Source organism: Theropithecus gelada, chromosome 3 (assembly GCF_003255815.1).
Source record: "Theropithecus gelada isolate Dixy chromosome 3, Tgel_1.0, whole genome shotgun sequence".
Taxonomy (NCBI): domain Eukaryota; kingdom Metazoa; phylum Chordata; class Mammalia; order Primates; family Cercopithecidae; genus Theropithecus; species Theropithecus gelada.
The window spans coordinates 8,738,398-8,762,878 of record NC_037670.1 but is presented as its reverse complement, the minus strand read 5'-3'; the positions used below and the strand labels follow the sequence as shown (position 1 = coordinate 8,762,878).

Here is a 24,481-nt window from a genome sequence, read left to right as displayed (position 1 = left end):
CCAGCTACTTGGGAGGCTGAGGCGGGAGAATGGCGTGAACCCGGGGGGCGGAGCTTGCAGTGAGCCGAGATCGCGCCACTGCACTCCAGCCTGGGAGACACAGTGAGACTCCGTCTCAAAAAAAAAAAAAAATAAAAAATAAATAAATAAATAAATAAATAAACAAAACCGGAAACAAAATAGCATCTTACAAAAAAAAAAAAAAAAAAAAAAGGCAATTCTACAAATTAGTAGGAAATTCCCCGGGGAATTCTAAAGCAAGCACAAAGGCAAGCACAAAGAGTATGGTCTAGAACACAGGAAGGGCGTCACGGTGTTTTCCTGAGGGCTGGGCTGCGTCTCTCCACTCTGCGGCCCTCTCTGAGAGGCTCGCCACCTGGCCATTCTGAGAAGTCAGTCTAAATAGGAAATGACAGCAAACCCTGCCCTCGCCCTGGGGAAGTGGCCCCTTCAGGCTTCTAGAAGAACCGAGATGAGCTTGTGGGCCTACTATCTAATCGCCTTTTCTACTTGTAGGCTGCCAAGGCCAGTAGAGACAGGAAGCTGGTTTTCCTCGAGGCTTCACGTGGTCACCTTATTGCCAACAAACACTGCAAGGCTTTATTAGCTAAAATGTCAACCCACACACAGATCAGAGACCACCCTCAGCTCCTCTGCGCCTTTCCACCCCGTACCACATCAGTGGGGCGGAGGCTGAACGCAAACACTCGTGAGGCACAGATGTCCCAGAAGCAATCATGAAAGCCACAGGAGTTTATTTATTTAATTTTTTTTACCCCCCCCGACAGAGTCTCTCTCTGTCACCCAGGCTGGAGTGCAATGGTATGATCTTGGCTCACTGCAACCTCCACCTCCTGGGTTCAAGCGATTCTCCTGCCACAGCCTCCCAAGTAGCTGGTGCCTGCCACCACACCCAGCTAAGTTTTATATTTTTAGTAGAGACAGTGTTTCCCCATGTTGGCCAGGCTGGTATCGAACTCCTGACCTCAGGTGATCCACCTGCCTCGGTCTCCCAAAGTGCTGGAACTACAGGTGTGAGCCACCGCGCCTGGCCAGCCACTGGAGTTTAAACGGCAGTCATGCTGGCTCCAGCCTAAGGCGGCATTTTCCCCCATCAGAAAGCCACAGCTCCTGTACCTCAGGATAGGGCTCCTGTAAGTCAGTCAGCGAAGTCTCTGCTCTAACTGGCCACCGGGGCCATTGTCTTCTGACACAGCCTGGCCAGGAGGCCTGCCATCTGCAAAAGGGAGTTCACTCCTTCTGCTATTTTCATGTGAGTGTATCCAATTTCCTGAAAAACAAACCAAATTCAAATCTGGTTAGTAAGTGGGGGAGTTCTTTTTTAAAATCTGAACTGAAAAAATAAAAATAAAAACAGAAACAAACTGAACTAATGGTTTGTTCAAAATCAGCATGAGGAATTCCAACTCCAGCCGGAAAATGAATGCTAAGATGCGATAGATTATGTTTACCTAAAGTTCAATTTATTTCTTAGAAGGATGCTGACAGTTCTTTAAAAGATACTGTAAAGAAAATGGGTGGGCGGGGCGGGGGGGCAGCACGGAAAGCCAGGCTAGAGGAAAATATTAATATATCTGATAAAGAACTTGCATCCAGACTATAAAGAATTCTCAAAAATTCAGTAATAAAGGCCGGGTGCGGTGGCTCGTGACTGTAATCCCAGCACTCTGGGAGGCCAAGGTGGGTGGATCACGAGGCCAGGATTTGAGATCAGCCTGATCAACATGGTGAAACCCCATCTCTACTAAAAATACAAAAATCAGCCAGGCATGGTGGCGCATGCCTGTAATTCCAGCTACTCAGGAGGCTGAGGCAGGAGAATCACTTGAACCTGAGAGGCGGAGGTTGCAGTGAGCCGAGATAGCACCACTGAACTCCAGCCTGGGCGACAGAGCAAGACTCCATCTCAAAAATAAATAAGTAAATAAATAAATTCAGTAATAAAAAACAAACAACCCAATTAAAAAATGGGTAGATTTAGACCTGGAGCAGTAGCTCACACCTGTAATCCCAGCACTCTGGGAGGCTAAGGCAGGAGGATCACTAGCCCAGGGTTGGAGATCAGTCTGGACAACACAGCAACACCCAAACTCTACAAAAAAAAAGAAAATAAAAACGATCTAAGCGTAGTGGCACACGCCTGTAGTCCCAGCTACTTGGGAGCCTGAAGTGGGAGGATTGCTTGAGCCTTGGAAGGTTCAGGCTGCAGTGAACTATGATTGCACCACTGCACTCCAGCCTGGGTGACAGAGCAAGACCCTGTCTCTCAAAAACATAAAAAATGCAGGCCAGGTGCAGTGGCTCACACCCGTAATTCCAGCACTTTGGGAGGCCGAGGAGGGAGGATCACTTGAGCCTGGGAGTTCAAGACCAGCCTCGGCAACACAGGACACCTCGTCTCTACCAAAAATATAAAAAACGTAAAAACTTTAAAAAATGGGTACATATGAATAGATGCTTCATCAAAGAAGATTCTGGAAGGCAAATAAGCACATGATTAAATGCTCAGCATATTAATTAGGGAAATGCAAATTAAAGCCACAATGAGACCTCATCACATGCCTATTAGGTTATTTGGTGGTTGTTGTTAATTATTTTATTTTTTTTGAGAAAGAGTCTCACTCTTGTTGCCCAAGCTGGAATGCAGTGGTGTGATCTCAGCTCACTGCAACCTCCACCTCCCGGGTTCCAGTGATCCTCCTCCCTCAGCCTCATGAGTAGCTGGGATTACAGGCATGAGCCACTGCATCCGGTCATTACACACCTATCAGAACAGCTTAAAAACCAAACTGAGCACTCCGCGTGGCGACTAGGTTGAGCATCCTCTGGAATGCTGCTGGGAATGCACGTACTGCAGTCACTTTGGAAAACCATTCAGCAGTTCCTTATGGAGTGAAACATACACTTATCATTTTCCCAGGCAATCCTGGGAACTTACTTGGGAAAAAGAAAAACTTAACATTTGCATTCACACTAATCCATATATGCAAATGTTTACACTGGCTTTATTCACAGTCACCACAATCTGTAAACCCAAATGTCCTCCAGCTGATGCACAGATGAGCAAACTGTGGTACGTGCACACGATGGATTACTTCTCAGTGATACAACGGACTGACGCATGGATGGAAGTACCAACGTGGACACATCTGAAAGGCATTTCTGCTACAGTGAAAGAAAGAAGCCAGACTCACAAGGCTAAGTTCTACATGATTCCATTTATGATATTCTGGAAAACTGCATCCCCCAAACAGAAACTATATCAGTAGTCTCCAAGTGGTAGTCAGGGAGGGGGCTGGCTTCAAAGGGACATGTGAGTTGTTCTGGGATGACAGATTCTGCATCCTGATGGTGATGGTGTTTGCGTGACTGACTGCGTGTGTCCTGTACCTGATAGGCTGAATTTTATTCTATGTAAATTAAACCTCAATTAATCTGACCTTGAAAATCAATCAATCAATCAATAGACAAGAGAGCCTTGAATGAAGAAAATCAGGACTGTGTGAAACAAACTTGGTCCTCAGGACAATCAGCCACGTTGATCTAGTTTGGACATCTGCCCCTCCCAATCTCATTTGGAATTTGGTCCCCAATGTGGGGATGTTCGGGTCACGAGGAAGATCCCACGTGAATGGCTTGATGCCCGCCCCAAGGTAGTGAGTTCTGGATCAATTAGGCCCCTGGAGAGCTGGCTGTTCAAATGGGCCTGGCACCTCCCTCTGCTCTCTCGACAGCTGATCTCTGCACGCACAGGCTCTCCCTTCCCCTTCCAACATGAGCGGAAGCAGCCTGAACCCCTCCCTAGAGGCAGATGCTGGCATCACGCTACATGTACAGCCTGTAGAACTGTGAGCCAAATCAACCTCTTTTCTTTCTACATGACCCCATCTCTGGTATTCCTTTATAGTAACTCAAAGTGACTAAGACACACCCTCCCTCCCTCCCGCTGCAGCTGGGAAACACTGAGCGCCTTCTAGGTGCCAGGCCTGTGAGCAAAAAGAGAAAGCGAAGCCAGGGCCCACAGTCTTTTATTTTGTTATGAGACAGTCTTGCTCTGCTGCCCAGGCTGGACTGCAGTGGTGCGATCTTGGCTCACTGCAACCTTCCAAGTTCAAGCGATCCTCCTCCCTCAGCCTCCCAAGTAACTGGGATTACAGGCGCCTGCCACTGCATCCAGCTAATTTTTGTATTTTTAGTAGAGAGGGGGTTTCACCACGTTGGCAAGGCTGGTCTCGAACTCCTGACCTCAGGTGATCTGCCCGCCTTGGCCTCCCAAAGTGCTGGGATTACAGGTGTGGGCCACGGCACCCAGCCACTATGGCCCACACTCTTGAGGACAGAGGCACTTCTATACTCTCACTGACCTTGATAAACTCCAGTTTCAGATATTCTGCCATTTGGAAAGTTTTACACACTCGAAAGATGTTGCCAATGATATCTTCTGGTGAGTAACCCAGATGCCACAGATGAGCAAGAATCTAGACAAAGGAGACAGAAAGGCTGCTTAACACTTTAAACTGTAAGAAGCCGTGTGATTTTGAGACTCATCCCAGCTGGTGGGGCCCATCCTTCAGGTCACATGGGGTTACCTTAACTGATTTTCATGGCAGATAGAGAGATGACGTTGCAAATGTATTTTTGTTTTGCTTAAATATTTTTTTTTTCAGTAATATAAACATGGAGTCTTGCTATGTTGCCCAGGCTGGTCCCAAGTTCCCGGCCTCAAGCAATCCTCCTGTCTTGACTTCCCAAAGTGCTGGGATTACAGGCAGGAGCCACTGAGCCCAGCCTATTGCAAATGTTTTAAGCTGTGTTGCAAAACGGTATACTACCACACCCATGTAATCTCTTGATCCGGAGCTCTTAAAATGCTTTATTAATCTGATGACGAGGTACAGCAGAGTGGAAAAAGCAGACCATTCATCTGCTAGCTTCGCCCAGCTGCAGTCCCAATGCAACCTCTGCAGGACGAGCCCGGAGCACACCCTGACGGGTAATCCCAGCCTCTGCTTCCCACCCACCTGCCCCGCCCAGGCTGCAGGGACTTTTTTGCCTTTGCTTTGGCATCTTGGGGTGAATTCAGGGGGGCAGAGAAGCTCTGTGCCCACAAATCTGAAGGCTTTCTTCAGGTCCATTCAGGGACCTGGGCCTGAGTCTCTGCTCAGTCTCCCCGCCTTGCACTCGGTTTCACATTAGGTGCAACTCTGCCCTAAACCCAGTCAACTTCCAGCCTAGTTTGTTAGGGGGTAGGCAGAGGGAAACTATGATTGGATCAATGACCTTGGACCACACCAACCACACCACACCCACGTGGCTTGAGGTCACCTGAGCCCCAGCCACACCTGCTGGAATCTGCTCACAGCACCCAGTCCTATTGTCAGGGTAGAATCTTCCTGCTCCCTCCTCCCCTGGCTGGCTGGGGGCTGCTGGGTCCCAGAATGCCTGTGCCTATGAGAATGGGTGGGGACACCTCCCTTAACCGGAGAGAAGATGGCTTCCCTGGAGAAGGAGCTAGGCTGGTCTTTCCTCCTGACTTCAGCTGACAAATTTCTCTTGCAGAGAATATAATTACAGGAGAAAAACACCATTTTGAATTCTAGTTCTACTGCTTTTAAACCGTATGACTTAGGGCTGGGTATAGTGACATGTGCCTCTAGTCCCAGCAACTTGGGAGGCTGAGGTGGGAGGATCGCCTGAGCCTGAGAGGTTGAGGCTATAGTGAGCTGTGACTGCGCCACTGCATTCTAACCTGGGCAACAGAGTAAGACCCTGTTTCTAAAAAAATAAGAAATAAGAAATAAATAAACACAGAGATTTAGGACAAGGAATTCAGCCTCTCTGAATCAGTTTTCTCATCAGTAAAGTGCACCCAACTCCTGGTACGATTTTTTTTTTCCCAGCTCCTAGACAGATTAACACATAGCATGATATTAATAATTTTTTTTTTCCTGACACAGGGTCTCACTCTGTCACCCAGGCTGGGGTGCAGTGGCGCAAGCAAAGCTCACTGCAGCCTTGACCTGCAGGGCTCAAGAAATCCTCTTGCCTCAGCCTCCCAAGTAAGATTTCAAGAATTAATGGAGTGATGTGTATAATGTCCCTGACACTAGAAGGGCTCCCTCTCTCCTCTGCCCAAGAAGTGAGTGGTTCCTCTGCCAGGACGAGGGGAAGGGGGCCAACCTTGTAGGCTTCGTCGATGTTGGCATTCACACAGTGCTGGATCATCTCTTTCACCAGCAGTGGGTGGGGCTCATCACAGACCTGGCCAAAGGGAAACGAAAGGTGGTCAGGGGCTGGAAGGGACAGTGTGACCGGGGAGGCCCCAACAGACCAATTTCCGGGCAATCTATGGGTAAAACTACTCAATCTGTTGTTATCATCAAATTCTCCAGCAACCAGAATGAGTTTGCGGAATGCCCCTCTCACCACCAAAGAGAAGTGCTTATAGCACCAGAAAGATAAATGTTCCAAACACAAGACAGATGAACAAGAAAGCAACCAAGGCCTGTGAAGGATGCTCACTCGGGGACAGCTTTAAAGCCACCAGACACCTGTCTTAGATCACTTGGGGAGCCATTTGCCCAGAACCACTTGGAATTCACTTTAGAACTGGGAGGTCCTTTGGGCCAATTCCCACCTCCAACCCGGAGTAGGAACTGGCCTTCTCTGCAAAGGGTCCCCCAGCCTCAGCCTGACACCCTAAAGGAGGGGTCCCGCTGCTCCAGCAGACGGGTGGATGGTGCTGGGGACTCGTTCCTCCCTGCAGCATTCCCCGCACTGGCACGAGGCTCTGCCTCCGGTGCAATGTCGACCCCTAAATCTTCCGAATGAAAGTCTCCTGATGGCTCCAGAGGCCACCCACACCTGCCCTTGCCTTTTCCCAGTAGAAGCCATGGTTTCCTGAGCCCTCAGTGACCCTCCAAGACAAAACAGGGCCCAAACCATCACCACTGTTTCTGAGCGGGCCTCCCTTTCCTAAGTGGCCTCAAAAATGCGTTCACTGCCCAGGTCTACCCAGATGCTTCAAAAATAGCTTGTCTGTTGTCCACAAACCTGGTAAGAAAGAGCTATAGACTGAAAGCCTGGACAGCCCTTCCCAGTTTCTACCCAAATAAGGAGGAAATGAGTCTCCCAAATGGCATTTAGATGCTGAGTTATCAGGATGTGGAAGCAGTTTTCAAAAGAATTCCCAAGAGAAAAATGTTTTGCCGACATGGGAGAGTAAGTGAGAGCCCTTTTCCTCGGCCTGGCTTTGAGGGTTGCTACCCACCCTCCAGAGGCAGAAGTGGGGAGAAGGGTATGGCATTGCAAAAAAAACCCAGGGTGTGGGGTCTGAAGGCTGCTGGGGAATAGCACAGCGCTCCTGCCTGCCCTTTAGGGACCAGGGGGTCCCACGTCATCACTCACAATGTGATGGTAAGAACCGCTGTGCAGGGAAGTCACTGGGATCAAATAAGACGTGTCAGAAATTGCTTGGCCCTGAGTCGGACGCATCAGTGGTCCCCCCTCACCTACCACACACAAGTGACATTCCAGGTCCCCCGAAACTCTCCAACTTGTGCAGCAAAAGCAGCAACAGGGAGAGGACAGACAGAAGCAGGGTGGGCTCCCCGGCACTCACGAGAGCAGCCAGGTGTCTGTCCCTGCTGCCAGCCCAGCCTCTCAGCCTCGCTGGCCCCCGTAGGGAAGCATGGCTTCTGCTGACGGTACCACCCACACCAGCGCTTGTACCTTGAACACGTTCTCACTGTTAATGAAGCCAAATCCTGAGAAGGTGGACTGCAGGTTGTTCAGCGCCTGTTCAGGAGCAAACACATGTCAGGATGATTTTTTTTTTTTTTTTTTGAGACAGAGTTTTGCTCTTTTTGCCCAGGCTGGAGTGCAATGGCACGATCTCGGCTCACCGCAACCTCCGCCTCCCGGGTTCAAGCGATTCTCCTGCCTCAGCCTCCCGAGTAGCTGGGATTACAGGCATGTGCCACCACCCCGGCTAATTTTGTATTTTTAGTAGAGACGGGGTTTCTCCATGTTGGTCAGGCTGGTCTTGAACTCCCGACCTCAGGTGATCCACCTGCCTCGGCCTCCCAAAGTGCTGGGATTACAAGCGTGAGCCACCGCGCCCGGCCTGTCAGGATGATTTTTATATTTATTTCTTTTTGGGTAGAGACGGGAGTCTCGCTATATTGCCCAGGCTGGTCCAGAAAGCGGAGAATATTTCTTATTAAACTCCGCAAGTTCTCCACTAGCATGGTGCCTGGCAGCTACTAAGAACCAGAATTAAGGGTTCGGTGAACGGCTGAATGAATCAATGCACAAGTCAGTGCGATTTGGGGAAGGGAAAATTGTAAAGGATTCCCGACACTGCTGAGAGCCCCGCCAGGGCTGGTAGCCATGACCTTGTGGGCGCCACATTTGGTAATGTGCCTGTCTGCAACAGCGGCCTGGGTGGCAAGGGGGTTGTCAGATGGATAAGCTCATATGATTGGGGTTCAGCAGGGCGGAAGTGAGGCAAAGAAAGCAGCTGAGAGAGTGATGAGGAAGAGCAAGTGATCCTCCCGCCTCTGCCTCCCAAAGTGCTGGGATGACAGGTGTGAGCCACGGCACTAGGCCAAGAGTGACTCTTTTTTTCTTTTTTGAGACAGGGTCTCACTCTGTCACCAAGCATGGAATGTAGTGGCACAAGCTCAAGTCACTGCAACCTCCGCCTCCGAGGTTCAAGCAATTCTCCTGCCTCGGCCTCCTGAGTAGCTGGGATTACAGGCACCCACCACCATGCCCGGCCGTTTTTTGTTTTTTTTTTTTTTTCTTTTGAGATGGAGTCTCGCTGTCACCCAGGCTGGATTGCAGTGGCGCTATCTCGGCTCACTACAAGCTCCGCCTCCGGGGTTCACGCCATTCTCCTGTCTCAGTCTCCCGAATAGCTGGGACTACAGGCACCCACCACCATGCCTAGCTCATTTTTTGTATTTTTAGTAGAGACGGGGTTTCACGGTGTTAGCTGGGATGGTCTCGATCTCCTGACCTTATGATCCACCCGCCTCGGCCTTCCAAAGTGCTGGGATTACAGGCGTGAGCCACCGCGCCTGGCCACACCTGGCTAATTTTTATATGTTTTTTAGTAGAGACAGGATTTCACCATGTTGGCCAGGCTGGTCTCGAACTTCTGATCTCAGGTGATCCACCTGCCTCAGCCTCCAGGGTGACTTTTAAAGCTCTGCCCTTCCCTGCCTCTCTTCTTGGAGTCTGAGCTAGACAGCCCACTGTCCCAGGAGGGTGCCGGGTCTCCGTCTCTTTCTCTTGTTGTACCTTGTGCAGCTGTCACTTCCCTCCCCTTCCCCATGGAAGGGGCATGGCAGGCACGGGACGCCCACGCCTGAATGGTAGTGGCCCACATACCTGCCTCATGTCTCCCTGGGCCGTGAAGATGATGGCTTCCAGGCCGTCATCAGTGTAGGGTACCCTCTCCTTCTCGATAACATTCATCAGCCTGGCGAGGATCTGGGCGTCGGTCAGCTTTGTGTAGCGGAGGACTGCGCAGCGGGACTGAATGGGCTCTGAACAGAGATGGGACGGCAGTGAGGCTTCCCTGCAGAGGCCGGCATCACCCTGCTAGCTCTTTGGTTACAAGGCTGCAGCTGCATAATCCACACAGCCCCAGGTACTCAGTAGAGACTTGGAAGGCTGAGGTGGAAGGATCACTTGATGTCAGGAGTTCGAGATCAGCCTGGACAACATGGTGAAACGCCATCTCTACTAAAAATACAAAAATTCGCTGGGTGTGGTGTCGTACATCTGTACTCCCAGCTACTCGGGAGGCTGAGGCAGGAGACTCACTTGAGCCCGGGAGGCGGAGGCTGAAGTGTGCCAAGATCACACTACTACACTCCAGCCTGGACAACAGAGCAAGACTGTGTCTCAACAAATAAATAAATAAATAAATAAATAAATGAGAGAGAGAGAGAGAGACTTGGTAAAAACAGGGTGATATGTCAAGGTGTCAACTAATAAGCAATGATAGGTCTCAGCTGGCACTGCCTGGCATGGCCTCCGTTAGCCACGGCTTCCAGACGGGGAAATGATCCTCCAGTAGAGACACATCCACGTGCCATCTTAGCCCCGGCCCAGATGGACTCTGGAATTGGTGTGTGCTGGACGTTGGCCCTTCTGGGCACATGACAATTCAATCTGAATGGGCCACCCCAGTTTATTTCTTTTTTTTCATAGACAGGGTTTTGCTATGTTGCCCAGGCTGCTCTTGAACTCCTGGCTTCAAGTAGTCCTCCTGCCTCAGCCTCCCAAAGTGCAGGCATCACAGGTGTGAGCCACTATGCCTGGCCAGTTTCTTTCTTTTTCTTCTTCTTTTTTTTTTTTTTCTGAGACCAAGTCTTACTCTGTTTCCCAGGCTGGAGTGCAGTGGTGTGATCTAGGCTTACCGCAACCTCCACTTCCCAGGTTCGAGTGATTCTCCCGTCTCAGCCTCCTGAGTAGCTGGGATTACGGGCACACGCTATCACGCCTGGCTAATTTTTGTATTTTTAGTACAAATAGGGTTTCACCATGTTGGCCAGGTTGGTCTTGAACTCCTGACCTCAGGTGATCAAGCCACCTGCCTCGGCCTCCCAAAGTGCTGGGATTACAGGCATGAGCCACTGTGCCCTGCCAAAACAAGAACTAGGAATGCATTTTTCTCCATTTCATCACTGGCATCTGGAAAGCAGAGAATACTTCTCATTAAACTCCGCAAGTTCTCCACTAACATGGTGCCTGGCGGCTACTAAGAACCAGAGTTAACTGTTTGATGAACGGCTGAATGAATCAATGCACAAGTCAGTGCGATTTGGGGAAGGGAAAATTGTAAAGGATTCCCGACACTGCTGAGAGCCCCGCCAGGGCTGGTAGCCATGACTTTGTGGGCGCCACATTTGGTAATGTGCCTGTCTGCAACAGCGGCCTGGGTGGCAAGGGGGTTGTCAGATGGATAAGTTCATATGGTTGGGGTTCAGCAGGGCGGAAGTGAGGCAAAGAAAGCAGCTGAGAGAGCGATGAGAAATGAGGAAAGAGGACAGCTGGGCTGTGCAGGCAGCCTGTGTCAGAAAGAGAAGGATGGGCCAGCCGCAGTGGCTCACACCTATAATCCCAGCACTTTGGGAGGCCGAGGCAGGTGGGTCACTTGAGGCCAGGAGTTCTAGACCAGCCTGGGCAACATGATGAAACCTCGTCTCTACCAAAAATACAAAAATTAGCCAGGCATGGTGGCACAAGCCTGTAATCCCAGCTACTGAGGAGGTGGAGGTAGGAGAATCACTTGAATCTGGGCGGCAGAGACAGCAGTGAGCTGAAATCGCACCACTGCACTCCAGCCTGGGTGACAGAGGGAGACTTTAAAAAAAAGAAAGAGAAGGATGGGAAACCAGCAGGAAGTTGACAGACTAGAGCACTCTTGGGACCTGGGGCGGGACAAACCCGTGCAGAAGCAGACGGGCTGCAAGGAGGGAGGTGGAAGGGCAAACAGTAAGGTCAGAGAGAAGATGGACTGCAGGATTTCAGAGAGAGGCTTCCTGGAGGCAACAAATTCCAATGTACAGATACTGCCTATGCCAAGTGCTCAGAGCACACGAATAGCACAAGAGGTATCAAGAGAGTGACTGTGATCGTGACACTGTGCAAGGGACATCAACAATGTCCTGTGTGCCTCCAAGAGTGCAAGAGGGAGACAGACCTGGGGCTCCAATCCCAGCTGCTCTTGCACTTGCTCTGTGACTTTGGGCAAACTACTCAACCTCCCCAAGTTAGTTTTCTTTCCCTTTTTTCCTTAGATCCTAAACATCAGGACGAGCTCCAGTTTACTCATCTCTAAAGTGAAGCTAATAATACCTCCTCATAGGATTACATAAGATTAAATTTAAAAGTTGATTACAATGGGAAACATGTTGTGCATAATATATACAATTTTTCCTTGTCAATTAAAAAAATATAAATTTTAAAATTTGATTATACAGTGCTTGGCCCATGCTATGCAATCAAAAAATCCCTACTCTTCCAGTGCTAACGAGCCAAGGCGAGGCCAGGTGCCGTGGCTCACACCTGTAATTCCAGCACTTTGGGAGGCCTAGGCAGGTGATCACGAGGTCAGGTGTTTTGAGACCAGCCTGGCCAACATGGTGAATGAAACCCCATCCCTAATAAAAAAAAAAAAAAAAAAAAAAAAAAATTAGCTGGGTGTGGTGGTGTGGGCCTGTAATCCCAGCTATTCAGGAGGCTGAAGCACAAGAATTGCTGGAATCTCGGAGGTGGAGGTTGCAGTGATCCGAGATCGCACCATTGCACTCCAGCATAGGCGACAGAGTGAGACTTTGTCTCAAAAAAAAAAAAAAAAAGAAAAAAATCCAGGTGTGGTGGCACAGGCCTGTGGTCTCAGCTACTGGGAGGCTGAGGCAGGAAGATCACTTGAGCACAGGAGTTTGAGGCTGCAGTGAGCTGTGATGGCACCACTGCACTCCAGCCTGAGTGAAGAGGGAGACCACGTCTATAAAAAAGAAAAAAGCCCAGGTGAGCACTACGTGGACCCCCAGCCACCCAAAGCTCCCACTCACCGATGATCTTATCTGAAGCGTTACAAGCAAGGGCGAAGCGAGTGGTTTTAGAGTAGATTTCCATGGTTCTCCTCAAGGCTTGCTGGGCTCCGTCGGTCATGCTGAGAAGAAAAACAGGTTTGTAAGTGGGACCCAGGGCCCGTGCGACACAAACCGCTCCGTACACAAAAACCCAGGACAGAGATACACCCAACGTTCCAAATGAGGGTCTCATCAGAAGTACGCAGGCCACTGCTCTAATGTTAAAACCCGCACGCCGCTCTCTCAAAGACTGTGCAAACAGCATTTAGTACCCGCAGCATCAGAACAGCCCTCAAGTGAAATTCACGAAAACCACCATCTAGAGTGGCTTGCCATCACACTCTCCAGCCCTTCATGACATCAAATTCAAGAGAAGAGTCATGACACCAGCTGCCTACTTTTCTTTCTTCCTTTTTTTCTTCAAAGAGATAGGTTCTTTTTTTATTTTAATTAATTAATTTATTTATTTAGATGGAGTCTCGCTCAGTCGATTTATTTATTTATTTATTTAGACGGAGTCTCCTTCTGTCGCCCAGGCTGGAGTGCAGTGGTGCCATCTTGGCTCACTGCAAGCTCCGCCTCCCGGGTTCAGGCCATTCTCCTGCCTCAGCCTCCTGAACAGCTGGGACTACCGGCAGCCACCACCACGCCCAGATAATTTTTTTGTATTTTTAGAAGAGATGGGGTTTCACTGTGTTAGCCAGGATGGTCTCGATCTCCTGACCTTGTGATCTGCCCAAAGAGACAGGTTCTTGCTGTCACCCAGGCTGCAGTGCAATGGTGCGATCATAGCTCACTGCAGCCTTGAACTCCTGGGCTCAAGCCCTCCTCCCATCTCAAGAGGCTGATGCAGGAGGACCACTTGAGACCAGCCTGGGCAACACAGTGAGACCTCTATTTCTACAAAAAATTAAAAAAAAAAACAAAAAAGCCTGTTTACCAGATTATCATAATGCAGAGCACTGCCTATAACATTAAAAGGAAAAACCAGGATATAAAAATTATATATATTATGATCTCAACTATGTAAACATTGATAGTGTATAAAAACAGAAGAAATAAAGCAAGCTATTAATGGCCAGGCATGGTGGCTCATGCCTGTAATCCCAGCACATTGGGAGGCCAAGGTGGGCAGATCTCTTGAAATCAGGAGTTCAAGATCAGCCTGGCCAACATGTCAAAACTTCAACTTTACTAAAAATACAAAAAAAAAAAAAAAAATTGTCTGGGCGTGGTGGTGCGCATCTGTAGTCCCAGCTACTCGCAAGGCTGAGACAGGAGAATCACTTGAACCCAGGAGGCAGAGATTGCAGTGAGCCAAGATTATGCCACTGCATTCCAGCCTGAGTAACAGAGTGAGACTCCAACTAAAATAAATAAAAACACAGCGAACTATTAATATATTCTAAATTTTCTTCAAAGAACATGAATTACTGCTATATTAAAAAAAAAAATTTTTTTTTTTTTTTGAGACAGAGTCTTGCTCTGTTGCCCAGGCTGGTGTGCACTGGTACCATCTCGGCTCACTGCAACCTCTGTCTCCTGGGTACAAGCGATTCTCCTGCCTCAGACTCCCTAGTACCTGGGATTACAGGCACCATTGCACTCCAGCCTGGGCGCCACCACATCTGGCTAATTTTTATATTTTTAGTAGAGACAGGGTTTCCGTGTTGGCCAGGTTGGTTTCGAACTCCTGACCTCAAGCAATCCGCCCACCTTAGCCTCCCAAAATGCTGGGATTACAGGCATGAGCCACCGCGCCTGGCCCTAAAAAAAATTTATTTCGCCGGGCACAGCACCTCATGCCTGCAATCCTAGCACTTTGGGAGGCCGAGACAGACAGATCACTTGAGGCCAGGAGTTTGAGACCAGCCTGGGTAACATAGTGAGACCCTGCCTCTAGGGCAAAAAAAAAAAAAAGCTGGTTGCAGTTGCACAAGCCTGTAGTCTCCGCTACTTGGGAGGCTGAGGTGGAGGATCATTAGAGCCGAGGAGTTCAAGGCTGCAGTGAGCTATGATTGTGCCATTGTACTCTAGCCTGAGCGACACAGTGAGACCCTGTCTCAGAAACAACAACAAAAAAACAACATTATAGGGTTAGGGTTCTATATTTTTTTTAATGTCATTTCAATTTTTTTTTTTTTTTTTGAGATGAAGTCTCGCTCTTGTTGGCCAGGTTGCAGTGCAAATGGCGTAATCTCAGCTCACAGCAACCTCTGCCTCCCGGGTTCAAGCAATTCTCCAGCCTCAGCCTCCCAAGTAGCTGGGATTACAGGCATGCGCCACCATACCGGCTAATTTTGTATTTTTAGTAGAGACGAAGTTTCTCCATGTTGGTCAGGCTGGTCTCAAACTCCTGACCTCAGGTGATCCGCCTGCCTTGGCCACTCAAAGTGCTGGGATTACAGGTGTGAGCCACCAAGCCTGGACTCAGATTCTTCATTTATACCAACCACAGTGTTGTGATGGTTGCACAACACTGCAAATGTACTAAATGCCACTGAATTAACTGTATATTTCAAAATAGTTAAAATGGTAAATTTTATGTTATGGTTAATTATGTCCATTTAACCACAATAAAAAATTTTACAGGCCGGGCATGGTGGCTCACACCTGTAATCCCAGCATTTTAGGAGGCTGAGGCGAGTAGATCACCCGAGGTCAGCAGTTCGAGACCAGTCTGGCCAATGTGGCAAAACCCTGTCTCTACTAAAAATACAAAAATTAGGCCGGGCTCAGTGGCTCACGCCTGTAATCCCAGCACTCTGGGAGGCTGAGGCGGGCGGATCACAAGGTCAGGAGATTGAGACCATCCTGGCTAACACAGTGAAACCCCATCTCTACTAAAAATACAAAAAATCAGCTGGGCGTGGTGGTGCGCGCCTGTAGTCTCAGCTACTTGGGAGGCTAAGGCAGGAGAATCACTTGAACCCGGGAGGCGGAGGTTGCAGTGAGCTGAAATCACGCTACTGCACTCCAGCCTGGGTGACAGAGCGAGACTCTGTCTCAAAAAATAAATAAATACAAATACAAACACAAAAATTAGCTGGGCATGGTGGCAGGTGCCTGTAGTCCCAGCTACTCGGGAGGCTGAGGCCAGGGAACTGCCTGAACCCGGGAGGCAGAGGTTGCAGTGAGCAGAGATTGCGCCACTGTACTCCAGCCTGGGTGACAGGGAGAAACTCCATTTCAAAACAAACAAACAAACAAACAAAAACAAAAAACACTTCATTTAAATTATTAACGTAAGAGATGCTGAAACCAGCACATTACATGAATGACTAACCTAGACAAATATTTGTAAGTTACTTAATAAAGAAAAGATTTAAGATGCAGGCCCCTATTAAATTGCTTGTTGAAGATATAAGCAAATCTACCATAAAAGTGCTTTTCATCCCGACTGAATAAAGTCCAAAAAGAGATTTAGAGATCAAGGTCAAAATATATTTGGCAAAGCACTCTACCTGTCTGCTTCATCCAGAATGATGATCTTATGTCGGCCTTTAGGAAGAGTGACTTTTTGTTGAGCGAACATTTTAATTTTATTCCTCACAACATCAATGCCCCTGAAAGAATAGCAAGATTTTACTGGCACTTTCTGAGACAAATTCAGTTGCCTTCACGAGGACTTTTTTTTTTGAGACAGAGTCTCGCTCAGTTGCCCAGGCTGGAGTGCAGTGGCGCAATCTCGGCTCACTGCAAGCTCCGCCTCCCGGGTTCACGCCATTCTCCTGCCTCAGCCTCCTGAGTAGCTGGGACTACAGGCGCCCGCCACCACGCCCGGCTGGTTTTTCTGTATTTTTTAGTAGAGACGGGGTTTCACCGTGTTAGCCAGGATGGTCTCGATCTCCTGACCTCGTGATCCGCCTACCTCGGCCTCCCAAAGTGCTGGGATTACAGGCTTGAGCCACCGCGCCCGGCCCATGATGACTTTTAAACAATCGGTATATCAGGGACTGCAAGACCCGATTTCCATTTTTAAGTTTTTTTGGGGGACAATTATAACTATTTATAAGGATTGAGATTTTATGCATTTGTTCCTTCTTGGAGTTCTTTCAAAGAACAAAGAAAATATATAGTTTTTTTTTTTTTTTTAGACAGGGTCTCACTGTGTCATCCAGGCTTGAGTGTAGTGACCCTCTTGGCTCACTGCAACCTCTGCCTCCCAGGTTCGGTGAGCCAGGATCGCACCACCGCACCCCAGCCTGGCAATAATTCGAGACTCTGCCTCAAAAAAAAAAAAAAAAAATCCTCATCCTTCAGTTTTTTAACTGCATTGCTTGAGATACCGTATTATCTTTCAAAAGATATAACAGAAATGCAAATACATCACCTTTGTTATCTTGTAAGCTTTCACTGACCACAGCCAAGAATTCAAAATTTTTCACTTTCCACCCACAACAGGCAAGAGAAAAAAATTGACAGGACTCTTCCTAATTATTAGATGAATCAGAAAATAACTGCAATGTAGGCCAAGCATGGTGGCTCACACCTGTAATCCCAGCACTTTGGCAGACCAAGGTAGGCGGACCACTCTAGGCTAGGAGTTTAAGATCAGCCTGGCCAACATGGCGAAACCTCATCTCTACTAAAAATACAAAAATTACCTGGGCGTGGCTGCACACTCCTGTACTCCTGGCTACTCGGGAGGCTGAGGCACAAGAATCGCTTGAACCCAGGAGGTTATGGTGAGTCGAGATCGTGCCACTGCACTCCAGCCTGGGTGACAGAGCGAGCCTCTGCCTCAAAAAAAAAAAAAAAAAAAAAAGGAAAGAAAGAAAGAACTGAAAAGAAAAGAACTGCAGAGACACCAATAGCGACATTCTAGACTCTGCTGATGGTGAAACTGATCATACAAGCAAAATCTCAGACTATGAATCTTCAGATGCCAATATCCTCCACACATTTTCCCAAACTAAAGAATCAAAGACTGAACTCAGTGTTCCTGAGGACTGGTGCTAGGCTCCTCCTCAGACACCAAAATTCACTTATGCCCATGCCCCTTATATGAAATGGTAATTTGCATATTAACTTATACACATCCTCCAGTACGCTTTATTTTTACTTTTATACAGAGAGATACACAGAGATTTTTACTTTTATACAGAGAGATGGGGTTTCATTATGTCACCTAGGCTGGTCTTAAACTCCTGGACTCAAGCAATCCACCTGCCTCAACCTCCCAAAGTGCTGGGATTATAGGTGTGAACCACCATGCCTGGCCAGCCTTACATATACTTTAAATATACAGGCTGAGTATCCCTTATCCCTAATGCTTGGGACCAGAAATGTTTCAGATCTGGGTTTTTTTTCACATTTTGGAATTTTGCATTATATTTACTGGTTGAACATCCCAGTGTAGTGGCTCAGGTCTGTAATCCAAGCACTTCAGGAGGCTGAAGCAAGGAGGATCGCTTGAGTCCCGGACTTCGAGACCAGCCTGGACAACATAGTGAGACCCCATCTCCACAAAAAAAAGCTGGTGCGGTGGCATGTGTCTACAGTCCTAGCATCTTAGCAGGCTGAGGCAGGAGGATTGCTCGAGGCTAAGGGTTTGAGATCAGCCTCGGCAACATAGTAACATTCCATCTCTACAAAAATTTTAAACTTGAAAAAAAGAGAAAAACTGGTTTTTTATGTTTTTTGTTTTTGAGATGGAATTTTGCTCATCACCCAGGCTGGAGTGACCAATGGCGCAATCTCCGCTCACTGCAACTTCCTTCTCCCAGGTTCAAGCGATTCTCCTGCCTCAACCTCCTGAGTAGCTGGGATTACAAGCGCCTGACACCACACCCAGCTAATTTTTGTATTTTTAGTAGAGATGTGGTTTCACCATGTTGGCTAGGATGGTCTCAAACTCCTGACCTCAGGTGATCCACCCGCCTCGGTCTCCCAAAGTGCTGGGATTACAGGTGTGAGCCACCATGCCCAGCTGATAAAGTTTTTGAAAATTTCCATGAAAAAAAAAAAAAAATAAACCAGCAAGTTGACAAGTGAGTAATGCTCTTTCACTGGGAAGGGGTGGAGGAAATCACATAGCTGGCAAGGCCAACTTCGAATACAACCCAATGCTGAGAAAGGCTGTTTCTGTAACAATTCTCAGTGCAGAGCACCCACCCCCCTGAAGGTCTGACTCTAAGACCTACCTGTCGTTTGAAGCATTGAGTTCCAACACGGCATCTTTGAGTGCTGGGCCCAGCAGGGCCCGGGCCAAGCACAGAATGCTTGTGGTCTTGCCAGTTCCTGGAGGGCCCTGGGAACAAGATCTCCAGTAAAGAATACAAACCACCAGAAGGACTGCAGATAACTCCTGAGTTCTGCTCACCGCTGTATGCACCTCCGTCCCCTCTGACCCCCGCATCCCACACACAGATCAACACAGCTACCGGACACAGTGGCTCACACCTGTAATCCCAGCACTTTGGGAGGCCGAGGAGGGCAGATCACCTGAGGTCAGGAGTTCAAGACGAGCCTGGCCAACATAGCGAAACCCCGTCTCTAACTAAAAATACAAAAAAATTTGCCAGGCGTGGTGGCAGGTACCTGTAATCCCAGCAACTCAGGAGGCTGAGGTGGGAGAATCGCTTGAACCCGGGAGGAAGAGGTTGCCATGAGCAGAGATTGCACCACTGCACTCCAGCCTGGGTGACAGAGTAAGACTCTGTCTCAGAGAAAAAATTAAAAAAAAAAAAATACAGCAACCAACCCCAGGCCTCCCAACTAACTCGAACGAAATGCTTCCCTTTGCCGTGGGAATGGTAAGGGGCTCTCCAGGCAGGGAGTGCTATGCACAAAAAAGTACTTCAACGCGCAGTGGGATGAGACACGGAGACACTCAACAGGCCCAGGGCTGGGTACTCACCGCAATGATGATGTTGGGCACATTCCCTTCCCTTGCAAAGACCTACAGCGAAAATGATCATTAAAACTGGTTAAAACTTGATTCTGGATGACTAGATTAAAAAGATAGAAAAAAGAACAAACAAGCAGGTTAAAACTCGGCTGAGCACAGTGGCTCATGCCTGTAATCCTAGCACTTTGGGAGGCCAAGGCAGGACAATCACTTGAGGCCTGGCGTTAGAGGCCAGGCTGGGCAACATAGTCAGACTCTGTCTCCTCAAAAAATAAACAAAATTAGCCAAGTGTGGTGGCGTGCGCCCATACTCCCAGCTACTCGGGAGGCTGAAATGGGAGGATCAGTTGAGCCTGAGAAGTGGAGGCTGCAGTGAGCTGTGATTGTGCCACTGCACTCCAGCCTGGGCAACAGTGGGACCCTGTCTCAAAAAGAAAAAAAACCACAAAACCTGGTTAATTTGTAGGCTTGAGGAGCTGAATCTCCCCAGCTACACAGCCCGTGTAGTAAAAGTGGCTACAAATTTATCCACGTGGATGCCCCATCCACCTCAAGTTCTTTTTATTCTTTTAGAGATGCAGTCTGGCTCTGTCACCCAGCCTGGAGTGCGGTGGTGTGATCAAGGCTCACTGCAGTCTTGAATCCCCAGGCTCAAGCGATCCTCCTGCTTTGGCCTCCCGAGTAGCTGGGACTACAGGAACTCACCTGGGCATCTTCAAAACTGAACACTTCATTCTCCTGTACAAACCTGAGGTCCTACCCATGTTTCCCACCAGGGACTGTCCATGCCACGAAGCTGAGGTCGCAATCATCTTGGTTTGGCCTCATCCTCACCCTGGGTACTTCAATTACTAGGGCTTCACCATCCTCCTCTTCGTCTCCAGTGTCCTTTACTTCTCTCCATCCCTGCTACCTAACTTTCCCATTATCTTGTCTGATCGCTACCAATGGGCCATTAAGTGATCTCCATGCTCCCATTCAAATCCATTTCCCATCCTGTAACCACAACCACTTTCCTAAAGTACACACTTATTAAAACTGCTTTTTTCTTTCTATTTTTTTTTTTTTGAGACGGAGTCTCACTTTGTCACCAAGGCAGGAGTGCAGTGGCGCGATCTTGGCTCACTGCAAGCTCCGCCTCCCAGGTTCACGCTATTCTCCTGCCTCGGCCTTCCAAGTATCTGGGACCACAGGCGCCCGCCACCTGGCTGTCTAATTTTTTGTATTTTTAGTAGAGATGGGGTTTCACCATGTTAGCCAGGATGGTCTCAATCTCCTGACCTCATGATCTGCCCGCCTTGGCCTCCCAAACTGCTGGGATTACAGGCATAAACTGGCCTTTTTTTAATTATTATTATTTTTTAGATAAGAGTTTTGCTCATTGCCCAGGCTGGAGTGCAATGGCGCGATCTCGGCTCACTGCAAGCTCTGCCTCCCAGGTTCAAGTGATTCTCCTGCCTCAGCCTCCAGAGTAGCTGGGATTACAGGCACCCACCACCAGGCCTGCCTAACTTTTTGTATTCTTAGTAGAGACAGGGTTTCGCCATGTTGGCCAGGCTGGTCGTGAACTCCTGACCTCAGGTGATCCAATCACCTTGGCCTCCCAAAAGTGCTGGGATTACACGTGTGAGCCACCGCACCCGGCCCTATTAAAATATTTTGACCTAACTGAAATCCTTAACTCCTCCCTGCCCTCACTATGAAGCCCAAACTCTTTTTGTTTCTCAAAGTAAGGGTCTCACTCTGTCACCTAGGCTAGAGTGCAGTGGTGTGATCACAGCTCACTGCAGCGTCAAACTCCTGGGCTCAAGAGATCCTCCTGCCTTGGCCTCTTGAGTAACTGGGATTACAGGCACTTGCCACCACGCCCAGTTTGAACCTCAGACTACAGTTACGCGCCACCACACTCAGCTCATTTTTAAATTTTTTCGTAGAGACTGGCTTCACCATGTTGCCCAGGCTGATCTCAAACACCTGGCCTCAAGTGATCCGCCCGCCTTAGCCTCCCAAAGTGCTGGAATTACAGGTGTGAGCGCCTGGCCTTAGGTCATCTTTTAAAAAGCTACTCAAGGCCGCTCATGGTGGCTCACGCCTGTAATCCTAGCACTTTGGGAGGCCGAGGTGGGCAGATCATGAGGTCAGGAGTTCGAGACCAGCCTGGCCAACATGGTGAAACCCCGTCTCTACTAAAAATACAAAAATTAGCCGGGCGTGGTGGCGCATGCCTGTAATCCCAGCTACTGGGGAGGCTGAGGCAGGAGAATAGCTTGAACCCAGGAGGCAGAGCTTGCAGTGAGCCGAGATCGCGCCATTGCACTCCAGCCTGGGCAACAGAGCAAGACTCCATCTCAAACAAAAAACAAAAAACAGCCACTCACCTCTAGCCTGCTCACAGTGTCTTCATTCCCGACAATTTCATTCAGCTTTACTGGCCTATATTTTTCAACCCTGTTAAGAAAATGCATAAAAATGCTGACATGGTTATCTTCACACTACCCCACAAAAAGCACTTAAGGGTCATCCTGAGAGCTTTGTTGGAAAATTACATACATTCAGTACAACTATGCCAAACGGTTGCAGGTTTTAAATATAATAAGATGCTAGCCAGGCACGGTAGCTCACGCCTGTAATCCTAGCACTTTGGGAGGCTGAGGTGGGTGGATCACTTGAGGTCAGGAGTTTGAGACCAGCCTGGCCAACATAGTGAAACCCCATCTCTACTAAAAATACAAAAATTAGTCGGATGTGGTAGTGTGCGTCTGTAATCCCAGTTATTTGGGAGGCTGAGGCATGAAAATAGCTCGAACCCGGGAGGCAGAAGTTGCAGTGAGCTGAGATTGCGCCACTACACTCCAGCCCAGGCTACAGAGTGAGACTCTGTTTCATAAATAAATAAATAAATAAATAAATAAAATGTAATAAGACGCCCAAGTGCCACTTGAAAAGTTAAGGGCATGAGAATTGTACAGCAAAGGCTTCAAACCTGCTACAGCAGAGAAACACCTGTTGTTGCTGGAGCAGGGCCAGCACAGGCCACCTGGAGAAACGTGACACTGCTGCAACCCTGTCTGCCCGTCACAAGGGTTCCAGCACACACAACGCTGACATCATTTGGTGTGACAACATGGGTGCAGCCAAGCTCCTTTCTCATCCCTTATCTGCCAGTTTCTTTTTTTTTTTGAGACAGAGTTTCGCTCTTGTTGTGCAATGGCGCGATCTTGGCTCACTGCAACCTCCACCTCTCGGGTTCAAGCGATTCTAATGCCTCAGCCTCCCCAGTAGCTGGGATTACAGGCATGCGCAACCACGCCCAGAGAATTTTGTATTTTTAGTAGAGATGGGGTTTCTCCATGTTGGTCAGGCTGGTCTCGAACTACCGACCTCGGGTGGTCCGCCCACCTCAGCCTCCCAAAGTGCTGGGATTTATAGGCGTGAGCCACCGTGCCAGGCAAGGATTACCTGCCAGTTTCTGCAGACATGTGCCAAATATACAGCATGGCTGGCTAGACAAAAACCGTAGATCTAGGCTGGGCGCAGTGGCTCATGCCTGTAATCCCAGTACTTTGGGAGGGCAAGGCGGATGGATCACTTGAGATCAGGACTTTGAGACCAGCCTGGCCAACATGGTGAAACCCAGTCTCTACTAAAAATACAAAATTAGCAGGGTGTGGTAGTACACACCTGTAATCCCAGCTACTAGAAAGGCCGAGGCAGGAGAATTGATTGAACCCGGGAGACGCAGGTTGCAGTGAGCCAAGATCACACCATTGCACTCCAGCCTATGTGACAAAGTGTTACTCCATCTCAAAAAACAAAAAAATTAGCTGGACATGGTGTTGCATGCCTGTAGTCCCATCTACTTGGGAGGCTGAGGCAGGAGGATCACTTGAGCCAAGGAGTTGGACACCAGCCTAGGCAACACAGCAAAAACCCCCGTCTCTATTAAAAAAAAAAATTTCAAATGTAAATGTTATTGAACCTAACAGTCAAAATATTATTTTGAACAGGTAATCAATTTTTTTTAAAAGACCGAGGTTTTTAAAAACACGAGGTCATACACTACTATCCACAAAAACTTTTGAAAAAACCAACTAGGTCAGAGTAGGTGGCCACCTGGGGTAGCCCTAACTGTCATAAGCATTGTTGTGAGCGAGACTCCGCTCGCAGAGTTTAGGCCGGCCACTCTCGATCCATGTCCCTCGCCTCCTTGAAATCATCTCGATGCCACCCGGGGTCTCCTCTTCCTTCGGGATCCCCCAAAACGAGCCCCTGCCCCCCGAGTTTCTCCAGAGCACGGGCAGCCACTCGCCCGCCCTCACATCCAAATGCGCCCATTCTTTACGGCCTGGGACCTCACCACGGCAGCTCGTAGTGGCCGGCGCTGCCGGGGGCCTTGCTGGAGGAAGGGGCAGGGTCCTGGGCCTCCAGCTCGCCCGCACCACCACAGACGGCCTCCACCTCCATTCTCGCGCCTCCTCTTCCCGCCACCCGAGGCCCCGCCCCGTGACGCCGCCACACAAGCCCCGCCCCCTGACTTCCGCCGGGCGCGAGCGGAAGTCACGTACCCGCGCCTCTCCGCGCCGGTGAAGAGGGTTCCGGTGGTTCCCGGGCGGCTGTCGCTAGAGGCCGCGGTTGCTAGGGGAGAGCTGGCGTCCGGCCTGGGAGCTACAGGAAGGCGAGCTCTGGCCGTGACGCCTTCAGAGAAAGCAGGTCGCTGTCGGAACGGACGTTTGTGTGTAGTTTCTGTGGAAGATCCGCTCCGCGGCGGCGTGGGAGGAGCAGGGCCGGGGGCGTTGCGGCCAAACGCCGACTTCGGTGCTAGGACACGGACAGCGCTCGCGTCCGGGCGCTGCTGGGCGGCGGGGTCCGGGGATGACGTCTGGGGCTGCCCGTGCCCACTTTTCCAGATTGTTCTGAATGTCCCAGTGAGCTGCTCCCGTTGGGTGGGCTCCTGCGCCTCAACCGCGTTCGGCACTTGACGTTTATTATCAGG

The 24,481-nt window shown here is 49.2% G+C and overlaps 1 protein-coding gene across 3 annotated transcripts; it reads right to left on the bottom strand.

The window, feature by feature from the left end:
* Positions 1–741: 741 nt before the first annotated feature.
* Positions 742–24,027, bottom strand: RFC2 (replication factor C subunit 2). Of its 3 annotated transcripts, XM_025380206.1 has the most exons (11): positions 23,846–24,021; positions 21,867–21,936; positions 19,498–19,539; positions 18,782–18,888; positions 16,100–16,201; positions 12,615–12,715; positions 9,418–9,575; positions 7,753–7,818; positions 6,202–6,282; positions 4,386–4,499; positions 742–1,291 (listed from the first exon to the last, which is right to left on the bottom strand). In XM_025380206.1, exons 1-11 carry the CDS (start codon positions 23,950–23,952, stop codon positions 1,181–1,183), a joined length of 1,059 nt encoding a protein of 352 aa, XP_025235991.1. In that variant the 5' UTR covers positions 23,953–24,021; the 3' UTR covers positions 742–1,180. The 3 variants fall into 3 exon arrangements, with proteins under 3 accessions (XP_025235991.1, XP_025235993.1, XP_025235992.1); XM_025380208.1 differs by lacking the exon at positions 18,782–18,888 and having other exon boundaries at positions 23,846–24,027; XM_025380207.1 differs by lacking the exon at positions 16,100–16,201.
* Between the last annotated feature and the right edge of the window lie 454 nt (positions 24,028–24,481).